This window comes from Hyla sarda, chromosome 9, assembly GCF_029499605.1.
Source record: "Hyla sarda isolate aHylSar1 chromosome 9, aHylSar1.hap1, whole genome shotgun sequence".
NCBI classification, from domain to species: Eukaryota; Metazoa; Chordata; class Amphibia; order Anura; family Hylidae; genus Hyla; species Hyla sarda.
Window position 1 is genome coordinate 170,234,807 of NC_079197.1, and position 23,821 is coordinate 170,258,627.

General features: G+C 43.6%; 1 protein-coding gene across 3 annotated transcripts in view; it reads left to right on the forward strand.

Moving 5' to 3' along the window:
• The first annotated feature begins 12,445 nt into the window (after positions 1–12,445).
• Positions 12,446–23,821, forward strand: part of LOC130290493 (zinc finger protein 358-like) — a 30,442-nt gene continuing 19,066 nt past the window's right edge. Inside the window, exons 1-3 of one of the 3 annotated variants that reach the window (XM_056538200.1) lie at positions 12,446–12,569; positions 19,775–19,901; positions 21,122–21,218. In XM_056538200.1, the coding sequence (XP_056394175.1) occupies positions 21,176–21,218 (43 nt within the window). In that variant the 5' untranslated portion in view covers positions 12,446–12,569; positions 19,775–19,901; positions 21,122–21,175. The other 2 variants (XM_056538201.1, XM_056538202.1) reach the window with 2 other exon arrangements.

The following is a 23,821-nucleotide window of genomic DNA, read 5'->3' on the forward strand; positions in this document are numbered from 1 at the left end:
TTATTTTTTTATTTTTTTTTATTGTAAATTTTTTGTTTAATAATGCTAGTCTATACAGTACCTTTAGGCTGCATTTAGGTATAGCAGACATTTGCTGTTTGCGTATTTATTTTTACAAAATCAACATTTGTTAAATGTGGATTTGCAGGTGAATTTACCCTGTATATTGAAATAATCGAAATCTGCTGCAAAATTCTGAGACATATAGGGTTAAGCTGGGGTAGATTTAACAAAACCTGTGTAAAGGAAGAGTGGCACAGTTGCCCATGACCACCAATCAGATTGTTTCTTATATTTTTAGAGAGACCTGTGAATAATTTAAGAAGTAATTGGTTGCTATGGGCAACTGCACCACTCTTCCTCTGCAATTTTTTTTTTTTTTTTTTTGTCACGCGAATAATGGGGCTTTGTGAAATCCCATTGACTAGCATTAGTCTAGGTGTCCACACACGTTTTTTTCAGTTTTTGAGCTAAAGTTAAAAATATATTAAAAAGGAATCAAAAATATAAAGAAAGGTTTTATACTCCTTCCTACTGGATCCACTTCTGACTTTGGCTCAAAATACGCCAGAAAAAACCTCTCTGGAAACTTAGAGTTAAAGAGGTACTCCGGTGGAAAATGTTTTAAATCAACTGGTGCCAAAAAGTTAAACAGATTTGTAAATGACTTCTATTAAAAAAAATCTTAATCCTTCCAGTACTTATCAGATGCTGTATACTCCAGAGGAAATTCTTTTCTTTTTTGGATTTCTTTTCTATCTGACCACAGTGCTCTCTGCTGACACTTCTGTCCATGTCAGGAACTGTCCAGAGCAGCATATGTTTGCTTTGCTATGGGGATTTTCTCCTGCTCTGGACAGTTCCTGACATGGACAGAGGTGTCAGCAGGGAGCACTGTGGTCAGACAGAAAAGAAATTCAAAAAGAAAAGAATTTCTTCAGCAAAATTGAAAGGGTTATGATTTTTTAAAGGTAACGAGGAAACCCCCCCCCCCTGGGTCCTTAAGGGGTTAAAATGGACAGAGATGTCAGCAGAGAGCACTGTGGTCATGATATCAGCAGAGAGCTCTGTGTTCCAAAAAGAAAATAATTTCCTCTGTAGTATTCAGCAGTTAATAAGTACTGGAAGGATTAAGATTTTTTTAATAGAAGTAATTTACAAACCTGTTTAAAGGGGTACTCCGGTGGAAAACCTTTTTTTTTTTTTTTTTTTTTTTTTAATCAACTGGTACCAGAAAGTTAAACATATTTGTAAATTACTTCTATTAAAAAATCTTAATCCTTCCAGTACTTATCAGATGCTGAATACTACAGAGGAAATTATTTTCTTTTTGGAACACAGAGCTCTCTGCTGACATCATGACCACAGTGCTCTCTGCTGACATCTCTGTCCATTTTAACCCCTTAAGGACCCGGGGGGGGGAGGGGGGTCTCCTCGTTACCTTTAAAAAATCATAACTCTTTCAATTTCGCACCTAAAAATCCATATGATGGCTTATTTTTTGCGCCACCAATTCTACTTTGTAATGACATCAGTCATTTTACCCAAAAATCTACGGCGAAACGGAAAAAAAATTAATTGTGAGACAAAATTGAAAAAAAATGCGATACCACATATGTTTATTTTTATTTACACTGTTTTTTTTTTTTTTTAATGGGAAAAGGGGTGATTCAGACTTTTATTAGGGAAGGGGTTAAACCTTTATTCCCTTTTTTTTTTTCCACTTTTTTTTTTTTTTTTGCAGTGTTATAGCTCCCATAGAGGGCTATAACACTGCACACACTGATCTTTTACATTGATCACTGGTTTCTCATAAGAAACCACTGATCGATGATTCTGCCGCTTGACTGCTCATGCCTGGATCTCAGGCACTGAGCAGTCATTCGGCGATCGGACAGCGAGGCCCCGCGTTATAGATCGGGAGCGGGCTCATGACGTATGCGTAGTTAAAAACTGTCCAGAGTAGGAGAAAATCCCCATAGCAAACATATGCTGCTCTGGTCAGTTCCTAAAATGGACAGAGATGACAGCAGAGAGCTCTGTGTTCCAAAAAGAAAAGAATTTCCTTTGTAGTATTCAGCACCCAATAAGTATTGGAAGGATTAAGATTTTTTTAATAGAAGTAGCTTACAAATCTCTTTAACTTTCTGGCACCAGTTGATTTAAAAAAAAAGATAATTTCCACCGGAGTACCCCTTTAAGGCTGGCTTCACACTTCTGAATTTACACAGTCTAAATTCCGTTTTGAAATTCTGCTTGGAAATTTGCGAGGCAGACTTTCCGCCCCGAAAATTCCCTCGAAAGATTCCGCTAGATCTCTGCTCCACAGACATTGCTGTCTATAAGGACAGCAATATCTGCGCGGTCCTAGCGCAGACTGATTCAGTCAGTGCTGCCCGCACTTTTTTTTTCAATTCCTACCCCCAGTACCATATCTTTTATTTTATTTTTTTAAATGCTGGATAACCCCTTTAAAGAACATATCTGTCTTTATTACATATACGTGTCACATGTAAATTTTTTTTGCCATATTTTCAGTCTTAAGGAATCAGATTGTTTTAAATTACAGTAATATATTTCTTTTTCTGCTTCTATATAATGGCTGAAAGTCCTGGCCTAAATTGACCCAAAAGGACAATTGACACTTGTTTTATTTTTTTATTAATATGGCCGTTAAACATAACATGAACTTCTTTTGGCGATAATACAGTATTATGTACATTTTAATAAATATTTTGGGCACATTTTTACAAGCACAGAGCAGTTTTCATAAAAGAACACAACTGTAAAAGGTACAAAAACATCCAGGAAATGCTATTTTTGTTTTATTTGTTTGAACATAAAACAATATACCGTGTGAGGAATCGGGAGTTGCTGCACACGTCCTGCTCAGCAGACTTTGAAATATTGTAATAAAGTAGTTGTGGGGTTAGGCTATGCCCCCTTTACAATATACCATGCCCCCTTTTGAAAACAGGTGTGGCTGGTCTAAAGGAGCAAAAAGCAGGCTTAGTCGATCCATCGGCACCCCACCAAAAATGTGATGTCAACGTATACTGGTAACAGGAGCAGCAGAACCCTTTGATTTCTATGACCAAACCTAGTGACTCCAATAAGGACATATGTGCTATTTTCCATGGACTCAAAAACACAGGCCTCTGCACTTTTGAAATAGCTTGTGTGTCTTAAACAGAGTCATTTGGTGACTCAGTTTGCCCATAGAAATTAGTGGGGTCCGATGCGCCCGATAACAGTGTACATCGGAAGGATAACAACAGTTACGACTAACGGGAACTGTAAAATAGTGTGAACCTACCATTAGAGCCTTCATAAGTCACCCCATTTACCTATAAAGAAGAAAAATAAATGTCATGTAATCCCAGTTTCTCTCTCCCAACATCTGCCACCTGAGAAGTACTTTGGTATACAAAAATGTAATTTGTATACCAGAACTGTATTTGAAAATATAAACGTTACATAGTAAATATCCTTATATTTTTTACGTAGTTTCTCACATAATCCCTGACCACTTACTAGCCCATATTGTGATGTTTGTATAGCTGGTTGCACCGGGATCTGACCTGTAGAGTTCAGCTTTCTGGTCGCACATGCTCAGTTGCTGTTATAGGAGGGTGTTTATGAAACAGCAGAGAATGGGAACTAATGTGAGGCACAGCAGGGAAGGAGCACTATATGAAGCACACGAGAGGCTGGAGAAAGGGGAATACAGAGGAAGGAGAACAGCCTGATGTCAGAACTGCATGATGGGAATTGTAGTCTGCTTCCTACATGACATTCTGCTAATGCCCCGCCTACTCTTGCTGTGCTGAGAAGGAGCATGTACTACGGAGCCACAGTGCCACAAAAAAGGTAATTGTACATGTTTAGGATTAGCATTATACTGCTGTTTTGTGTGTAATGACCATGTGGCTGCTTTTTGTGTTCTTTTTATTGTCTTCTGGAATACCCCTTTAAATGGGCGCTGTCAGATCCAAAAACTTTTAATATGTTGTACATCTTAGCAAAAACATTAACGTTTTTAATATACTTCATAAGAAAACTTTTTCTTTTTTATAGAAATCATGGCTTAGGCTGGGTTCACATCATGTTTTTTTCCCCATACGGGAGCGCATACGGCAGGGGGAGCTAAAAACTTGCGCTCCCGTATCCCTGCGTATGCGCTCCTGTATTTTTGCCTTGTATGTGCTTTTACAACCGGACCTAAAACCCGGTTTTAGGTCCGGGGAAAAAGCTCATACGGGGCAAAAATTTGCCGACCGGACTGAACGTTTCACTCCGGTCAGCTCATTGAAGCGAATTACATACGAGAGCGCAAGTTTTTAGCTCCCCCTGCCGTATGCGCTCCCGTATGGGGAAAAACGTGCTGTGAACCCAGCCTTATAAAATTATGGCCTTGTCCAAGCTGAAGCACAGGCATGAACAATGTCCAGTAAGTGAGGATGGGCTAGTACTCCTCTGTGCTCTCTCCTGACTGATAGTACTCCTCTGTGCTCTCTCCTGTCTGATAGTACTCCTCTGTACTCTCTCCTGTCTGATAGCACTCATCTGTGCTCTCTTCTGTCTGATAGGGCTCCTCTGTGCTCTCTCCTGTCTGATAGCACTCCTCTGTGCTCTCTCCTGTCTGATAGCACTCCTCTGTGCTCTCTCCTGTCTGATAGCACTCCTCTGTGCTCTCTCCTGTCTGATAGCACTCCTCTGTGCTCTCTCCTGTTTGATAGCACTCCTCTGTGCTCTCTCCTGTTTGATAGCACTCATCTGCTCTCTCCTGTCTGATAGCACTTCTCTGTGCTCTCTCCTGTCTGATAGCACTCCTCTGTGATCTCTTCTGTCTGATAGGACTCCTCTGGGCTCTCTCCTGCCTGATGGCACTCCTCTGGGCTCTCTCCTGCCTGATGGCACTCCTCTGGGCTCTCTCCTGCCTGATGGCACTCCTCTGGGCTCTCTCCTGCCTGATGGCACTCCTCTGGGCTCTCTCCTGCCTGATGGCACTCCTCTGGGCTCTCGTCTGATAGCACTCGTCTGTGCTCTCCTGCCTGATAGCACTCGTCTGTGCTCTCTGCTGTCTGTCATGGAGGGAACTGTGGTCTGCATTGCAGCAGAAAATGCCGGTGCGTTCAGGCGCTCTCCTCGCAAGTGTAGATCAATCCAAGGTTGGATACAAATCAAATCCAAAATGGGAAATGATATATAGGCAAAATGATTTTATTTAACATAAAAGAATAAAATGGGGATAGTGAAAAAAGGCCGTAACATGGGGGGTGGGACAACGCGTTTCGAAGGGCGTGATCCCTTCTTCGTCAGGTCCAATGGTTATGCAGATGGAGATGTCGTCATTTATACTGGTGAGTAAAAGACCGCGAAAATCATACACAGGTGTCGCGGTCTTTTACTCACCAGTATAAATGACGACATCTCCATCTGCATAACCATTGGACCTGACGAAGAAGGGATCACGCCCTTCGAAACGCGTTGTCCCACCCCCCATGTTACGGCCTTTTTTCACTATCCCCATTTTATTCTTTTATGTTAAATAAAATCCTTTTTCCTATATATCATTTCCCATTTTGGATTTGATTTGTATCCAACCTTGGATTCATCTACACTTGCTAGGAGAGCGCCTGAACGCATCGGCATTTTCTGCTGCAATGCAGACCACAGTTCCCTCTATTTCCAAGACCGCCTAGGATCATCCTAAGACGGAGAAGGTGACGTGGCAGCACTCCCGGACTTTCTATTCACTACGCTATATGGTGTTGTACCCGTAGTGCAACACCCAAAGGTGAGCAGAACTGCTTCTCTTCTCATTTACCCTCAGTTATTAGGAGTAACGGCACATTGCTGCGCTTTTTTTCTGTTCCCTTTTCTTTCTATAGTTTCTCTCTCCTGTCATGGGTCATTCCCCTTCCTATTAGGCTATGTGTGGAATCTTCGCCAGATGGATTGTTATTCCCATCTCATACAGTGATCATATGGGATTGCTGGAATATGACATAATCAGTGGGGACACCCCTGATCCTGAGAATGATAAGGATGCGGAGCTTATGCAGCCCTGTATCCTCTTTAAGCCAGGTTCACCCCATGGAATTTCCGACCGGAAAACAGCTTAGGAATTTTGGTTGGAAATTCCTGTGCAGCAGAATACCATTGTTGGCAAAGGGATTTCGATGAACAGTTCACAGTATGGGATTTTAGTGGTGTGTGTTCTGAAGGGTCTCGTCCGTTCTTTAGGCAGAATCCGCACTGCAGACATTGCCGTCTATGGGATGGCAATGTCTATGAGGTCCTTGCACCCACTGCTTCGGCTCTGGTAGCACCCTAAATTCACACCGGGGGAGATTTATCAAAACCTGTCCAAAGGAAAAGCTACCCACAGCAACCTATTAGCTCACTTCTTTCATTTTTAACAAGACGTCTGCGAAGTAAAAGAAGCGCTCTGATTGGTTGCTATGGGCCACTTTTCCTCTTGGGCAGGTTTTGATAAATCTCCCCCACCTAGCATGAATTTTAGTGATGTGATTATTTGCGACTGGGTTTTTACACATAAAACAGGGAACATAAATATTTAATCTGTGAACATTGCGGCTAAATAAACAATCACAAAACTGTAGTATAAAGCTTTTTCAAAATAAATTGGTTTTAACTGCACCTCCACTGCTGTATTTTGGGGCTCAGAAATATGCTTGGATTTTAAGAAAATAATCCTCAAATTTTTTTTTAAAGTTTTTTTTCCCACTGAATTCAATGCAATTCATCAGGAAAAATCTGCAGTACAGTGGTCCCTCGACATACGATGGTAATCCGTTCCAAATGGACCATCGTTTGTTGAAACAATCGCATGTTGAGGGATCCGTGCAATGTAAAGTATAGGATAGTGGTCTACAACCTGCGGACCTCCAGATGTTGCAAAACGACAACACCCAGCATGCCCGGACAGCCGTTGGCTGTCCGGGCATGCTGGGTGTTGTCGTTTTGCAACATCTGGAGGTCTGCAGGTTGAAGACCACTGGTATAGAAAGTTGTACTCACCTGTCCCCGCCGCTCTGGACCGTCACCGCTCGTTACCGCTGCCCGGGATGTCGCCTTCCATCGCTGTCGCCGTGTCCCCGACGCTCCGTTAAGGCCTCTGCTTCCCCGGCATCCGCGCTCTCCGTCACCGCCAATCACGTCGCTACGCACGCCGCTCCTATTGGATGACGGGACGGCGTGCGCAGTGACATGATGATGATGATGGAGAGCGCCGACGATGCAGGGGATCCCGAAGAAGGACGCGCCGGAGCCCCTAGGACAGGTAAGTGATCGTCAGTGGACCACAAGGAGCACCGTAAACGGCTATCCGGTGGCAGCTGAAGCAGTCTGCGCTGCCGGATAGCCGTTTATGCGATGGCCCCGACATATAAAAGCATCGTATGTTGATGCTGCCTTCAACATGCGATGGACTCTGAGAGTGATCGTATGCTGAAATGATCGTATGTCGGGGCCATCGTAGGTCGAGGGGTCACTGTATTTTGGACATCTTTTGATTCCTAAAACATTTTACATCTAAAAATGAGTCCTAGTAAACAGCGTGATCATAGCCTTTCAGTTTCCCCCGCAGAGCGGCCCCCTTTGTATAGAGAACTGCAGTGCTGCGCCATTCAAGTGACTGAGCTTCAGCTTCCTGCACAACAGGGCGGCAGGGAAGGGATATTAACACGTGGTCACCAAATCTACATTACAGCTATGTTCACACACGTTATATACAAAAATGTATTTATATGCTCACATTTAATGGTTTAATGCTGCCCATCACCCCTTTTTTTTTTATTATTATTTTTTTTTTTTATATATAAATAAGTGACGTACTGACATAAAAAAAATGTGAACCAAAGACCTCATTTGCATGTGGAAAAAAAACAAAACAAGGTTGAAAGTTTGAGGCTCAGTTTGCTTGGATTTGTCAATGACCTTACACTGTGTATTACAACGTGTAGACAGCAAATTCGCTGGCGCTAAACATTTTGCTGGAAAATACAATAAGCCCTACGTGTGAATCTGCCCCAGATTCCGATTTGGGGCTGTGGTCCCTGTTTGGCCATGTGTATTAGTATAGCGTTTTTTATATGGTGTTTTATCACTTGCGTTTTTCTCATTACAAGTCATGTTATTCTTTTATCGTGTCACTCCAAGATTTCTATGTAAGAATTGGGGGGAGGGGGGGAATAATATTAAAGGAGAAGTCTCATGGGGGGAAAAAAATTCCCCTATATGCAGGATGAGGGATAAGTTTTAGATCATGGTGGGTCCGACCGCTGGGGCCCCCTGCGATCTCGTGTACGGAGTACTGGCTCTCCTCCACATCCAGGGCTGTGGAGTCGGTAGATAAATGTTCCGACTCCACAGTTTTTTGTACTTCCGACTCCTCTGTAATATGCGAATATATTTATAAACACTTACAGTTGAATACAAGAAGCTGTTCCACCAAGTTCTTCTAAGCTCTTCTAGCAGAGAGAGGTAGTTGGGCAGAAGCTGCTGCCTTCTCCTTTTTGTGTGCTGATCTGCTGCTGAAGATAGGGCAGTGGGAGGATCCAGGAAGGGGCATTTATTATAAAACATGACTTCCCTATTAGAATCCCATAGTCATGTTTAAAGGGGTACTCTGCCCCTAGACATCTTATCCCCGATCCAAAGGATAGGGGATAAGATGTCAGATCGCCGGGGTCCCGCTGCTGGGGACCCCCGGGATTGCCGCTGTGGCACCTCGCTATCATTACTGCACAATGCGAGTTCACTCTGTGCGTAATGACGGGCGATACAGGGGACGGAGCAGCGTGACTTCATGGCTCCACCCCTCGTGACATCATGGCCCGCCCCCTTAATGCAAGTCTATGGCCACGCCCCCTTCCCTGTAACAGCAGAACACATCACTATGGAAAGTATAAGTATTGCTGCTCCTAATTGTGCGTTGCGTGCCATATAGTAGAGCACATGAAAAGCCTCTTCACTGTCACTTAACATTTTTGTTTTGCGGTTACGTGAGGCACTGCATGCATTGGTCTTTATTCTTACAGTAGAGAAGTCATTAATTATAACTTTTTGTGAATTGGGACATTTAAACTTGCTTTTTTTTATTTTTTTATTCCAATCTAAATTTAGTAGGAGTCGGAGTTGGTGCATTGTTTGCTGACTCCGACTCCAGGTACCCAAAATTTAGTCCGATTTCTCGACTCCGACTCCACAGCCCTGTCCACATCGGTTAGAAGTCTATTGGATGAAAAATGCCAACTTTTCTTGAAAAAAGAAAAAACTGCCTCTTAGCCTACGGATATGTTCACACTGAGGAGACAATGAAGAATAATTTCAGTCAGGAAAATCTGCCATTTTCCCAAATTGGAGTTGAATCGGAATGAGTGAGGAATGTGCGCAGCACTTGGAGCCGAAACACACTGGCCCTCATTTAATATTCTAAACCCGACTTGTTTTGTCGTGTTTTTTTGGCGCATCTTTGTCTGCGACATGCCGCAGACATCGTGCGCCAGTCTGCGACACGATGCAAAATGTTTTCCCGACGGACCCGATGTGGATTCTCCCAAACCCGAAAAAGGGGCGTAACCCGACATTTCTGAGCTTTCCCACGTATTTATAAAGGTTTCCAACCCGAATTTGTTGAATTGTTGTGGATTTTTTCCCGACAACTCAGAGGAGTTGGAAACCAAAACCTACAAAACCCAGTGCGACAAACAAGTAATAATAAATACCAGGGGAAAAAAGCAGTCGGGTAAGAAAGCAAGATAGACTTACAACCCGATTTTCTAAGTAAATGAGGGCCATTATGGGAGTTTGATCAAAACCTGTGCAGTGAGAAAGTTGACCATAGCAACCAATCAGATCGCTTCTTTAATTTTTCAGAGGCCTTTTTGTAAATAAAAGAATCAATCTGGTTGCTATGGGCAACTGCTTCACTCTTTCTCTACACAGATTTTTATAAATCTCCCCCATTGGCCCTGTTATTCTATTGTGAACCCGCCCTGCTTTTGTAGGGATTTGCACCAAATAAACTCCAAAAAGGCTCTCGGTCACCCAGAAAAAGGGCGTGTTCTCACAATCCGACCTATTTACTATGGAATTTATTCAAATCCTGTGAAAAAAATGGCTGGAAATTCTCACCAAGAAATTGATGGTCAGAACCTTCCCAACCTGTGGGGGAGTTTTATCAAAACTATATATAGAGGACAGTATGAGTTTATATAGTTTATTCAGTGCACTGTGTGTCCAATGTTCTACTATAGAGGACAGAATGAGTAAATACCGTATTCTCAGTGCTCTGTGTCCATCTATAGAGGACAGTGTGAGTTTATATAGTTTATTCAGTGCTCTGTGTGTCCTCTGTTCTTATATAGTTTATTCAGTGCTCTGTGTGTCCTCTGTGTCCATCTATAGAGGACAGTATGAGTTTATATAGTTTATTCAGTGCTCTGTGTGTCCTCTGTGTCCATCTATAGAGGACAGTATGAGTTTATATAGTTTATTCAGTGCTCTGTGTGTCCTCTGTTCTTATATAGTTTATTCAGTGCTCTGTGTGTCCTCTATGTCCTTCTATAGTTTATTCAGTGCTCTGTGTGTCCTCTATGTCCTTCTATAGTTTATTCAGTGCTCTGTGTCCATCTATAGAGGACAGTATGAGTCTATAGTTATATTCAGTGCTCTGTGTGTCTTCTGTTTCCATCTATAGAGGACAGTATGAGTTTATAGTTTATTCAGTGCACTGTGTGTCCTCTGTGTCCATCTATAGGGGACAGTATGAGTATATACAGTATTCTCAGTGCTCTGTGTGTCCTCTATGTTCTTCTATAGTTTATAGTTATATTCAGTGCTCTGTGTGTCCTCTATGTTCTTCTATAGGTTATTCAGTGCTCTGTGTGTCCTCTATAGTTTATAGTTTTATTCAATGCTCTGTGTGTCCTCTATAATTTATACAGTTATATTCAGTGCTCTGTGTGTCCTCTATAGTTTATAGTTATATTCAGTGCTCTGTGTGTCCTTTATGTTCTTCTATAGGTTATTCAGTGCTCTGTGCGTCCTCTATAGTTTATAGTTTTATTCAATGCTCTGTGTGTCCTCTATAGTTTATAGTTATATTCAGTGCTCTGTGTGTCCTTTATGTTCTACTATATATTATTCAGTGCTCTGTGTGTCCTCTATAGTTTACAGTTATATTCAGTGCTCTATGTGTCCTCTATAGTTTATAGTTAAATTCAGTGCTCTGTGTGTCCTCTATAGTTTATAGTTATATTCAGTGCTCTGTGTGTCCTTTATGTTCTACTATATATTATTCAGTGCTCTGTGTGTCCTCTATAGTTTAGTTTTATTCAGTGCTCTATGTGTCCTCTATGTTCTTCTATAGGTTATTCAGTGCTCTGTGTGTCCTCTATAGTTTATACAGTTTTATTCAATGCTCTGTGTGTCCTCTATAGTTTATACAGTTTTATTCAGTGCTCTGTGTGTCCTCTATAGTTTATGCAGTTTTATTCAGTGCTCTGTGTGTCCTCTATAGTTTATACAGTTTTATTCAATGCTCTGTGTGTCCTCAATAGTTTATACAGTTTTATTCAGTGCTCTGTGTGTCCTCTATAGTTTATACAGTTTTATTCAGTGCTCTGTGTGTCCTCTATAGTTTATACAGTTTTATTCAGTGCTCTGTGGGTCCTCTATAGTTTATACAGTTTTATTCAGTGCTCTGTGTGTCCTCTATAGTTTATACAGTTTTATTCAGTGCTCTGTGTGTCCTCTATAGTTTATAGTTTTATTCAGTGCTGTGTGTCCTCTATAGTTTATAGTTTTATTCAGTGCTCTGTGTGTCCTCTATAGTTTATAGTTTTATTCAGTGCTCTGTGTGTCCTCTATAGTTTATAGTTTTATTCAGTGCTCTGTGTGTCCTCTATAGTTTATACAGTTTTATTCAATGCTCTGTGTGTCCTCTATAGTTTATACAGTTTTCTTCAATGCTCTGTGTGTCCTCTATAGTTTATAGTTTTATTCAATGCTCTGTGTGTCCTCTATAGTTTATACAGTTTTATTCAATGCTCTGTGTGTCCTCTATAGTTTATACAGTTTTATTCAGTGCTCTGTGGGTCCTCTATAGTTTATACAGTTTTCTTCAATGCTCTGTGTGTCCTCTATAGTTTATACAGTTTTATTCAATGCTCTGTGTGTCCTCTATCGTTTATACAGTTTTATTCAATGCTCTGTGTGTCCTCTATAGTTTATACGGTTTTATTCAATGCTCTGTGTTCTCTGATTCACATAATAACGCTCGGCTCCCAACTTTCCACCTCACTGAACTCTCCGGCGCACAGCAGGGAGCGGAGGACGCCGCATTCCCTTCGCCCATTGGTCCTTAACGATCACATGACGCTGGGCCGCCGCACGGCCTTCCGGGAATTGTAGTCTCGAAGCCCGTTCGCCTCACTCATTGTTCGCCCTGGCTGAACTACAACCCCCGGAAGTCGCTGCCGCCGAGGACCAATGAGGGCGCTCTTCCTGCACGTCGTCTTTATCTGTGGCAGCGGCAGGTATGGCAGCGCCTTGTGGTATTGTGGTTTGGTGCTCATGTGCTCCGTGTTGTGCGCGGACGCGGCGTGTGAACGGGGTGCAGTGCGTCACCTGTGCGTCCTGGTGGGTGGTCATGTGGATAACATTTAAAGGGGCTGTGTATTGTAGGCTGCATGCTCTGTTGTTTATCCTCTACAGCAGTGGTCTGCAAACTGTGGACCTCCAGCTGTTGCAAAACTGCAACTCCCAGCGTGCCCGGACAGCCAAAGGCTGTCCGGGCATGCTGGGAGTTGTAGTTTTGCAACATATTCTATCATCTGATGCCTTATCTAGTATCATGGTTGGAGATGACTCTAATTGGGTGCGTTATCTTATATTCGTGTAATATTCGCCAGTGGAGATATAACATTATGGACGCTCAGGCTACGTGTGGCAGAACTACAACTCTCAGCATGCCCAGACAGCCCTTGGCTGCCAAAGCTGATGAGAGTTTTAGTTTTGCAACATCTGGAGGATTGTAGGTTAGAGACCACAGCCAGATTTGGTGCAATGGAACGAAATAGTGCACGTTATGGTGGTATGTGTCTATTGTATGGGCCGCCATGTTTCCTCCTGGAAGACCTAATAATATATAGAGAATATGGAACGCAAAATATCGCTATAGATTGGAGGGGTGGATTATGCTTTGGGTGACATTGGAGGAGTAAATTCCCCGTAGGAAAACCTAGGAGGGGTGAGTCCCTCAAAGGATAACATTGGGGAGGGGGTGGGGGGGTCGATCTCTCCATAGAAAAACAAAGAGGGGAGATATCCACTATAGGATAACATAGGAGTGTGATTCCCCCATAGGATAACATAGGAGTGTGATTCCCCCATAGGATAACATAGGAGTGTGATTCCCCCATAGGATAACATAGGAGTGTGATTCCCCCATAGGATAACATAGGAGTGTGATTCCCCCATAGGATAACATAGGAGTGTGATTCCCCCATAGGATAACATAGGAGTGTGATTCCCCCATAGGATAACATAGGAGTGTGATTCCCCCATAGAATAACATAGGAGTGTGATTCCCCCATAGAATAACATAGGAGTGTGATTCCCCCATAGGATAACATAGGAGTGTGATTCCCCCATAGGATAACATAGGAGTGTGATTCCCCCATAGGATAACATAGAAGTGTGATTCCCCCATAGGATATGATAGGAGTGTGATTCCCCCATAGGATAACATAGGAGTGTGATTCCCCCATAGGATAACATAGGAGTGTGATTCCCCCATAGGATAACATAGGAGTGTGATTCCCCCATAGGATAACATAGGCGTGTGATTCCCCCATAGGATAACACAGGAGTGTGATTCCCCCATAGGATAACATAGGAGTGTGATTCCCCCATAGGATAGCACAGGAGTGTGATTCCCCCATAGGATAACATAGGAGTGTGATTTCCCCATAGGATAGCATAGGAGTGTGATTCCCCCATAGGATAACATAGGAGTGTGATTCCCCCATAGGATAACATAGGAGTGTGATTCCCCCATAGGATAACATAGGAGTGTGATTCCCCCATAGGATAACATAGGAGTGTGATTCCCCCATAGGATAACATTGGAGTGGATGTTGCAGTATCAGGATGAGCTCTCCAGGCCACGGTGCTGTATTATAAGAGAGCATTATATAGAGCAAGGGTTCTCAACCAGGGGTACGTGTACCCCTAGGGTTATGCGGGAGTACGGCAATACGCTGACATACCAGCCATGCATTGGCCAGTATTTGTCAGTGCACAGCGGGGAATGGTCGCCGAGGCAGCTCACTATATTGTTTGGCCGCGGCCACTTTACGTGAGCTGCAGTGGCTGCCGGGCCTGACGTGTGACGTCCCTGGCGGAGGTGCTGGCACAGTGCAGAAAGACGTCACCCGTCAGTGCGGCCCGCGGACTCCCGCCGAACGGGATAGACACAGGCCTGGTAAGCATGGTAAACTAAGAGTAACACTGCAGTATGGGAGGGCGTTATTGTATGTATCTCATATATTGGCCCAGAGGGATTGGAGGGGGAGAATAATGGCACAAGGGGATTAAGATGGAGGGGGGGGGGGGGGGTAATGGCACAAGGGGATTAAGATGGGGGGGGGATAATGGCACAAGGGGATTAAGATGGGGGGGGGGGATAATGGCACAAGGGGATTAAGATGTGGGGGGGGATAATGGCACAAGGGGATTTAGTATCACATTAGAAAGATAAGCACACGCCATTATAAAATTAAAGCGCAACTGTCATCATATTTTGACCCCCCCCCCCCCCCCCCCAGACCACTATAATGGTGTCCAGATGATTATAAGGTGACTGCAGCCATTTACCTTTATTGCTGTTTGTTCTTCTTTTCTTACTAATAAAAACCTTTTATCCAAAAGTCTGGCACAGTTGGATAGGCGTGGCTTGGTGTTCGCCAAGCCCCTCCGAGCGCGCGCCACGCCTCTAGTACAGCACTGAGCGCACAGACATCGGGAGCGAGCGTTCGCTCTGTCAACTTAGGACACGGGGGGCGCGCGCACGTTAGAGCCAACGGGACAGGCGCATGCGCTGTGGATGCATTGTGTAGTAAGACACAGTGGTCCCAGCGCTGGAAGGCAGGATAGGCGTGGCGGCGGCAGGGCTTGACGAACCCCAAGCAACGCCTATCCGACTGTGCCTGACTTTTGGATAAAAGATTTTTATTAGTAAGAAAAGAAGAACAAACAGCAATAAAGGTAAATTGGCTGCAGTCACCTTATAATCATCTGGAACACCATTATAGTGGTCTTATAATCATCTGGAACACCATTATAGTGGTCTTATAATCATCCGGACACCATTATAGTGGTCTTATAATCATCTGGACACCATTATAGTGGTCTTATAATCATCCGGACACCATTATAGTGGTCTTATAATCATCTGGAACACCATTATAGTGGTCTTATAATCATCCGGACACCATTATAGTGGTCTTATAATCATCCGGACACCATTATAGTGGTCTTATAATCATCTGGACACCATTATAGTGGTCTTATAATCATCCGGACACCATTATAGTGGTCTTATAATCATCCAGACACCATTATAGTGGTCTTATAATCATCCGGACACCATTATAGTGGTCTGGGGGGATCAAAATATGATGACAGTTGCGCTTGAAGTACTTTTATGACTTATTTTGTCCGTGGGTACCCCTTGCGTGTAAGTTCTGCGCAAGCGGTACCCGTGGACATACTTTCACCCTTTGGCGGTACAGTGGCGAAAAAGGTTGAGAACCACTGATATAGATCAACCATAATAAGGACTCCATCCATCAGGATAGTGTCCTCCAGCTATCATTTTATAAATAGAAGTGCATGGTAGCGATCTTTTTCTGGCTGCCCCATAGACAAATAGAGCAGCGAGACAAATATCGCTAAGAGCCCGAACCGCCATAGACGCCAATGTATTTCTGAGCGGATCCTACAAAAGAATTTGTCTCCATGAAAATTCTGCTGTCCTAGGGATCTCTGGCAGAAATTCTGTGGTGTGAACCGGACCTAAAGCCTTCTCCTGTACCCGTGCTTCCCAACCAGGGTGCCTCCAGCTGTTGAAAAACTACAACTCCCAGCATGCCCGGACAGCCTTCGGCTGTCCGGGCATGCTAGGAGTTGTAGTTTTGCAACAGCTGAAGGCACCCTGGTTGGTAAAGCACTGTGCTGTGCACTTCTCCCCTCTTGTTCTCCTGATCGATGGGGGTCTCAGGCCCTCACAAAGTTACACTTTAAAGGAGTTTAAAGGGTTAATCCGCTACCCAGCATCCGGAACATTGAGTTCCGATCGCTGTGTGCGGGCTTCCATGTTCACCGCCCGCCCCCCCCGTGAGGTCACGCACCATCCTGTGATGTCACAGCCTGCCCCCTCAATGAAAGTCTATGGGAGGGGGCTTGATGGCTGTCGCGCCCCCTTCCCATAGACTTTCATTGAGGGGGCAGGCCGTGACGTCACGAGGGGGCTGGCGTGAACACGGAAGCCGGCACATCGATCGGAACTCAATGTTCCGGACGCTGGGGAGCGGAGTAACCCTTTAAAGTATATCCGATAATCTGCCCCCTTACAGTGATGAGTCTGGTGTGGGTATTGACTGAGAAAAAGATGGAAAAGGCGCAACAGAGATCCATGGCGGGACCTGTCTGTCTGACCAAGGAGTAGAATGTGTGAGATGAACGGCTTGTAATGAATTGATGATCAGGGCGTCTTAAAAGAGGGGAGATCCTACAAAAATGGGGGATATTTACCTCTAAAGTCGCAAAAATGAAAAGAGTATTTAACGGCGCTCGCACCGACGGGACGTAGATGAGACATTAACCAGACCGGAATGGGGCTCAGTCTCCTCACACGTTACTTTAGGGTCAACTTGTAACCCCTAAAGTCACAGAAATATACATGAGCTCCATGGATGGTATATTTGTGCGCCGGACGCAACAGCAGCCACAGCCACACTAGACCTTGGGACTTGATGGCTAAGGGTGTGTTCACACGGGCGGATTTTTGCTGCAGATTTGCTGCCCATTGATTTTAATGGGTAGATAAATCTGCGCAAATCTGCAGCAGAAAATATGCACGTGTAAGAGTACGTTCACACGGGCGGATTTTCAGCGTATTTTACGCTGCGGATCCACGGGTGAAGGCCCCCTCTATGCTGGCTTTACATGTGCCTGCTCGTAGCGGCAATACAGTGCAGCGATGTGCGCGGCGTACTCGCACATCGCGGCCGCTCTCCCTGCTCTGAACTAAACAGAGAGATCCCGCGATGTGCCTGTATACTGCGACTCGCACATCGCAGTGTGCCTGCTGGTAGTGGCGTATTGCCGCTACGAGCAGGCACATGTAAAGCCAGCATAGAGGGGGCCTTCACCAGCGGATCCGCAGCAAAATCCGCTGTGAAAATCCGCTCGTGTGAACGGACCCTAAGGGTACGTTCACACGCGCAGATTTTTTAGCGGGGTCCCTACTGACTTCAATGGGGCTTGCGGCGGATTTTCCACAGTGTAGATTCTGCCGCGGAAAATCTGCTGCAGACAGCCGAGGAGAGCCCGCCCACTTTCAAATCCGCAGCGGAAAACCCGCTATAAAATCCGCGCGTGTGAACGCACTCTAAGGGTGCATTCACACCACGTTTTTGCAATACACTTCCCGTATAAACGGATTCCTCAAAACCTGACTAAACTGTATCAAAACTTGTGTACACATTTTAACCCGTATAAGATTTGAAAAATTATGTCCGGTTGCATCTGTTTTTTAAGAAAAATTATAAGTTTTTAACTTTTCACTCCATTACGAATAAAGTTTCACTTGTTCGATTGAAATTCCAAGAGTAAAAAAACAGGGCAAAGTCAAAAACCGTATGGTGTAAACCGGATGGAACCGTACGCACATACGGTTCTGTACGGTTCCCATTGACTCCCATGTTAAAGACGCAAAACGGATGCAACCGGATGCATCGTTTGGCGTACGGTTTTCAATGGCGAGTCAATACATACGGTTTTCAATACGGCTCTATATGTTTTTCAAATTGAAAATGTATACGGGAACCGTATTGCAAAATCCCTTTATCCTTTCTCTTTGGTCACTGATAGCGCTCGTCAGTCACCGTTCATAAAGGCGACACAAAATCATATATGAAAATTGGGAGAGGTCTCTCAACCAGGCCTGGCAGGGAAAAGCCACCGGGGTCGGTCCTGATGATTCGGAGCCCCGTTCCGCGCCGATGATCCTGACTATGAATCTACCAATATTCTGCAGGTTCTCGGAGTACAGTAATATCTTACATCATTGTAATAAGAGTTTGCGCCCGTTTCATGCTGCCTGTGGTTCAGGCAGCATGAAACGGACACGTTTGTCTTAAACATGATATAGGTCAGTGTTTGTATGTAGAGATCTAGTGTAAGTTGTGACCTTGTAGTTAACCCTTGTGTATAGGACAGTGTTTTCCAAACAGTGTGTCTCCAGCTGTTGCAAAACTACAACTCCCAGCATGCCCAGACAGCCGAAGGCTGTCTGGGCATGCTGGGAGTTGTAGTTTTGCAACAGCTGGAGACACACTGGTATAGGATGAAGACCTAAAAGGATACTCCAGTGAAAAACCTTTATTTTATTTTTTTTTTATTTTTTTTAAATCAACTGATGCCAGAAAATGACTTCTATTAAAAAAATCTTTACCCTTCATTACTTATTAGCAGCTGTATGCTAAAGAGGAAATTCTTTTCTTTTTGAATTTCTTTTTTGTCTTGTCCACAATGCTCTCTGCTGACACCTCTGTCCGTGTCAGGAACTGTCCATAGCAAAAAAGAAAAGAATTTCCTCTGTAGCATACAGCTGCTAATAAGTACTGGAAGGGTAAAGATTTTTTAATAGAAGTAATTTACAAATCAGTTTAACTTACTGGTATCAGTTAATTTAAAAAATAAATAAATAAATAAAAATGTTTTCCACCGGAGTAACCCTTTAAGGTCTTCATCCTATACCATTGTGTCTCCAGCTGTTGCAAAACTACAACTCCCAGCATGCCCTCACAGCCGAAGACAGTCTGGGCATGCTGAGAGTTGTAGTTTTTCAACAGCTGGAGACACACTTGTTTGGAAAACACTGTCCTGTACACAAGGGTTAACTACAAGGCCACAACTTACACTTGATCTCTACATACAAACACTTAAGACAAACGTGATATCACTGAAGCCTCAGATCATCTCATTCATCCGTTTCATGCTGCCTGAACCACAGGCAGCATGAAACGGGGACAAATTCTTATTACAATGATGTAACATATTACTGTACTCCGAGACCCTGTGCACTGTGGACAAGACAAAAAAAGAAATTAAAAAAGAAAAGAATTTCCTCTGTAGCATACAGCTGCTAAAAAGTACTGGAAGGGTAAAGATTTTTTTTATAGAAGTAATTTACAAATCTGTTTAACTTTCTGGCACCAGTTGATTTAAAAAAAATAAAAATAAATACGTTTTCCACCGGAGTACCCCTTTAATGGGGTGTCGGTGGTGACGACCCAGAGATGGTGCAGTATTTACCTCGGCTGTGTTACTCTTATCGTAACAACCTATAGCTTAGAGAAGCAGAGTCTGATATTGTACAGAGTTTTTGGGGCTTTTTTTTTCTTCTCAAATTTGTAAGTAATAATAATGGTTTTGCTTTCTCTTTGTGTTTTAGGATCAGTGGGATTTTAATGGTTTTACAGATTATTTCTATTAAGCGAAATGGAGCCTTTTAAAAGAGGAACAGAAGAAACCTTATAGAGAGGGGACATTTAAGAGCTACCGGACCCTGCACTTCCTGGGTAAGACCTGGTATATATACACATATGAACACTAAGAAAGGTGACCCTGCAGCTATAAAAAGTAAATATAGGTGCCGTAATAATCCAGTGCCGCCATGCCGGAACCGTTACTGCACGATAACGAACAGACCCTATGGTAAGTCAGTGTCCGTTGTCTGACAGGTCTGGCACTGCCATTATAATGAAAACCATGATGGCGGTATGGACGGTGTGCATGCTGGAGAGCTACTGCCATAAAGGAGGGCTTGAGGCGGTGTTGGGTTAACTAAGGAACTGCAGTTTTGCTTTCAATGGGGGAGATTTATGAAATGTATGAAAGAATTCGAAGTGGATCCAGCGATTCCAATAAAACATCGATTTTATTCGTAGTTAAACAGCATAAGTGAATGTTCACACTACGGTGTGGGAACAGAATCTCCGCTCGCAGAATTCCGCGAGCGGAGATTCAGCCTGGCAGCCGGCGGCGGCGGAAGGACCGCGCGGCACTGCGCCATCACCATTGACGGCTATGCAGTACTCGCGGTCTTCCGCTCAAAAATGAACATGTTCTTTCTTTGCGCAGAACAATTTCAGCGGCGGAATTGTCCGCCGTTGAAATTCCGCAGTGTGAAGGGGTCTCGCGGAGACCCATTCACACTAATTCTAATTCTGCGGGAATTCCGTAGTGTGAACATACCCTAAAAATCTTTTGCAGATAGCACTCACAGCACACCACCTAACCAGTGATACACATCAACATGGGCGCGTTTCGAGCGCATGCGCTCGAAACGCGTCCATGTTGCTGTGTATCACTGGTTAGGTGGTGTGCTGTGAGTGCTATCTGCAAAAGATTTTTATGCTGTTTAACTACGAATAAAATGGATGTTTTTTTTGGAATCGCTGGATCCACTTCCAATTCTTTCATACACTGGGCCAGGCTGAGGATCCGTGCAAGACCATTGGGAGGTGAGCTGAAGATTTTCTTCTTTATTTCATTAAGATTTCTGAAAACCTGTCTAGAGAAAAAGTTGCCCATAGCAACCAATCAGATTTCTTCTTTCATTTTTCAAAGGCCTTTTAAAAAAAAAAAAATGAAAGAAGCAATCTTATTGGTTGCTATGGGCAAATGGTCAACTTTTCCTCTGGACGGGTTTTGATAAATCCCCCCCCTTAGTGACATCACTTGTAAGCGGTTTATGATGTCACCTAACGTTTGATTTTGTTTCTCTTGCTATTAATAGATTGCGTTCTTATAGAAAATCATTGCAAAGATTAAACAAGATAAAGACTTGTACATGGAACAGAGAATGGAACATGCGGAAGAGACGCCGACTGTAGGTCAGTAGAAAGAAAACCTCTAGTGAACTTTTTAAAATTATTTGTTTTTTAAGTAGGCAACATAAGGGAACAACATAACAGATAAATGTCATTAAAAACATATGGTAGGTGCTTTAATTGGTGGGTGTCCTGGTGTTTAGACCACTTCTGACTGCCTCTCCCAGGAACAGTGGAATTAAGCAATTCAGAACCAACTGGGTCCAAAACATTTCATAATGTTTAATGCTTCAGTTTAATACTAACCTATACAAAAAAAAAAAAAAACACCAAAATGGACCATAGAATAAAAAAAAAAAAAAAAAAAAAAAAAAAATATATATATATATATATATATATATATATATATATATATATACAGCAGCACACTGCTAGCACAAAGATATAGATAAAACATGAGTATATAGATACAACATGAAAAGCTATTCAGCTATGGTGTAATAAATGGAAATATAAAATTATGAAGTTATGAAATAGTGATGCACTTAGCTTGCAATTTGGTGGCCAAATAGCTTGGACCATCCCACCGCGGTAAGGTGATCTCATTTGGGACGGACCCTACACTATGAATATGCCTCTGTGTGAATATATCAGCAGGCATTGCAGGATCTGAAACCTCCCAGACACCTTATATACACCTGATAGAGGTGGGTGGGGTGCAAGAGCCAACATGGAGGTAGCCACTCACCCGTATGTACAATACAGACAAAAGGATAAGTCAGGCAGCGCTATCGATTCCAAACTATTGTATGGACCTGGCTTACAGGTGCAAGCTGCTGGGCTAAATATACAGCAACAGGAGAATACAGAAGCACACTGCTAGCACAAAGATATAGATAAAACATGAGGTCACCTTACCACGGTGGGATGGTCCAAGCTATTTGGCGGCCAAATTGCATGCTAAGTACCTCACTATTTCATAACTTCATAATTTTATATTTCCATTTATTACACCACAGCTGTATAGCTTTTCATGTTGTATCTATATACTCATGTTTTATCTATATCTTTGTGCTAGCAGTGTGCTGCTGTATTCTTCTGTTGCTGTATATTTAGCCCAGCAGCCTGCACCTGTAAGCCAGGTCCGTACAATAGTTTGGAATCGATAGTGCTGGCTGACTTTTACTTTTGTCTGTATGTGTGTGTGTGTGTGTGTGTGTGTGTGTGTATATATATATATATATATATATATATATATATATATATATATATATACTGCTCAAAAAAATAAAGCGAACACTTAAACAACACAATGTAACTCCAAGTCAATGACACTTCTGTGAAATCCCACTGTCCACTCAGGAAGAACACTGATTGACAATCAATTTCACATGGAACAGACAACAGGTGGAAATTATAGGCAATTAGCAAGACACCCCCAATAAAGGAGTGGTTCTGCAACCCACACAAGTGGCTCAGATAGTGCAGCTCATCCAGGATGGCACATCAATGCGAGCTGTGACAAGAAGGTTTGCTGTGTCTGTCAGCGTAGTGTCCAGAGTATGGAGGCGCTGCCAGGAGACAGGCCAGTACATCAGGAGACGTGGAGGAGGTTGTAGGAGGACAACAACCGAGCAGCAGGACCGCTATCTCCACCTTTGTGCAAGGATGAGCACTGCCAGAGCCCTGCAAAATGACCTCTAGCAGGCGACAAATGTGCATGTGTCCACTGAAACAGTCAGAAACAGACTCCATGAGGGCGGTATGAGGGCCCGACGTCCACAGGAGGGGGTTGTGCTTACAGCCCAACACCGTGCAGGAGGCTAGGCGTTTGATGAGAACACCAAGTTTGGCAAATTCGCCACTGGCGCCCTGTGATCTTCATAGATGAAAGCAGGTTCACACTGAGCACGTGACAGACGTGACAGAGTCTGGAGACGCCGTGGAGAACGTTCTGCTGCCGGCAACATCCTCCCACATGACCTGTTTGGCGGTGGGTCAGTAATGGTGTGGGGTGGCATTTCTTTGGGGGGGCCACACAGCTCTCTATGTGCTTGCCAGAGGTACCCTGACTGCCATTAGGTACTGAGATGAGACCCTCAGACCCCTTGTGAGACCATATGTTGGTGCGGTTGGCCCTGGGTTCCTCCTAATACAAGACCATGTTAAACCTCATGTGGCTGGAGTGTGTCAGCAGTTCCTACAAGAGGAAGGCATTGATGCTATGGACCGGCCCGCCCGTTCCCCTGAATCGGATTGAGCACATCTGGGACGTCTCGCTACATCCATCACAGACTGTCCAGGAGTTGGCGGATGCTTTAGTCCAGGTCTGGAAGGACATCCCTCAGGAGACCATCCTCCACCTCATCAGGACCATGCCCAGGCGTTGTAGGGAGGTAATACGGGCACGTGGAGGCCACACACACTACTGAGCCTCATTGTGACTTGTTTTAAGGACATTACATAAAGTTGGATCAGCCTGTAGTGGGGTTTTCCACTTTGATTTTGAGTGTGACTCCATATCCAGACCTCCATGGGTTGATACATTTGATTTCCATTGATAATTTTTGTGGGATTTTGTTGTCAGCGCATTCAACTATGTAAAGACGAAAGTATTTCATACGATTAGTTCATTCATTCAGATCTAGGATGTGTTATCTTAGTGT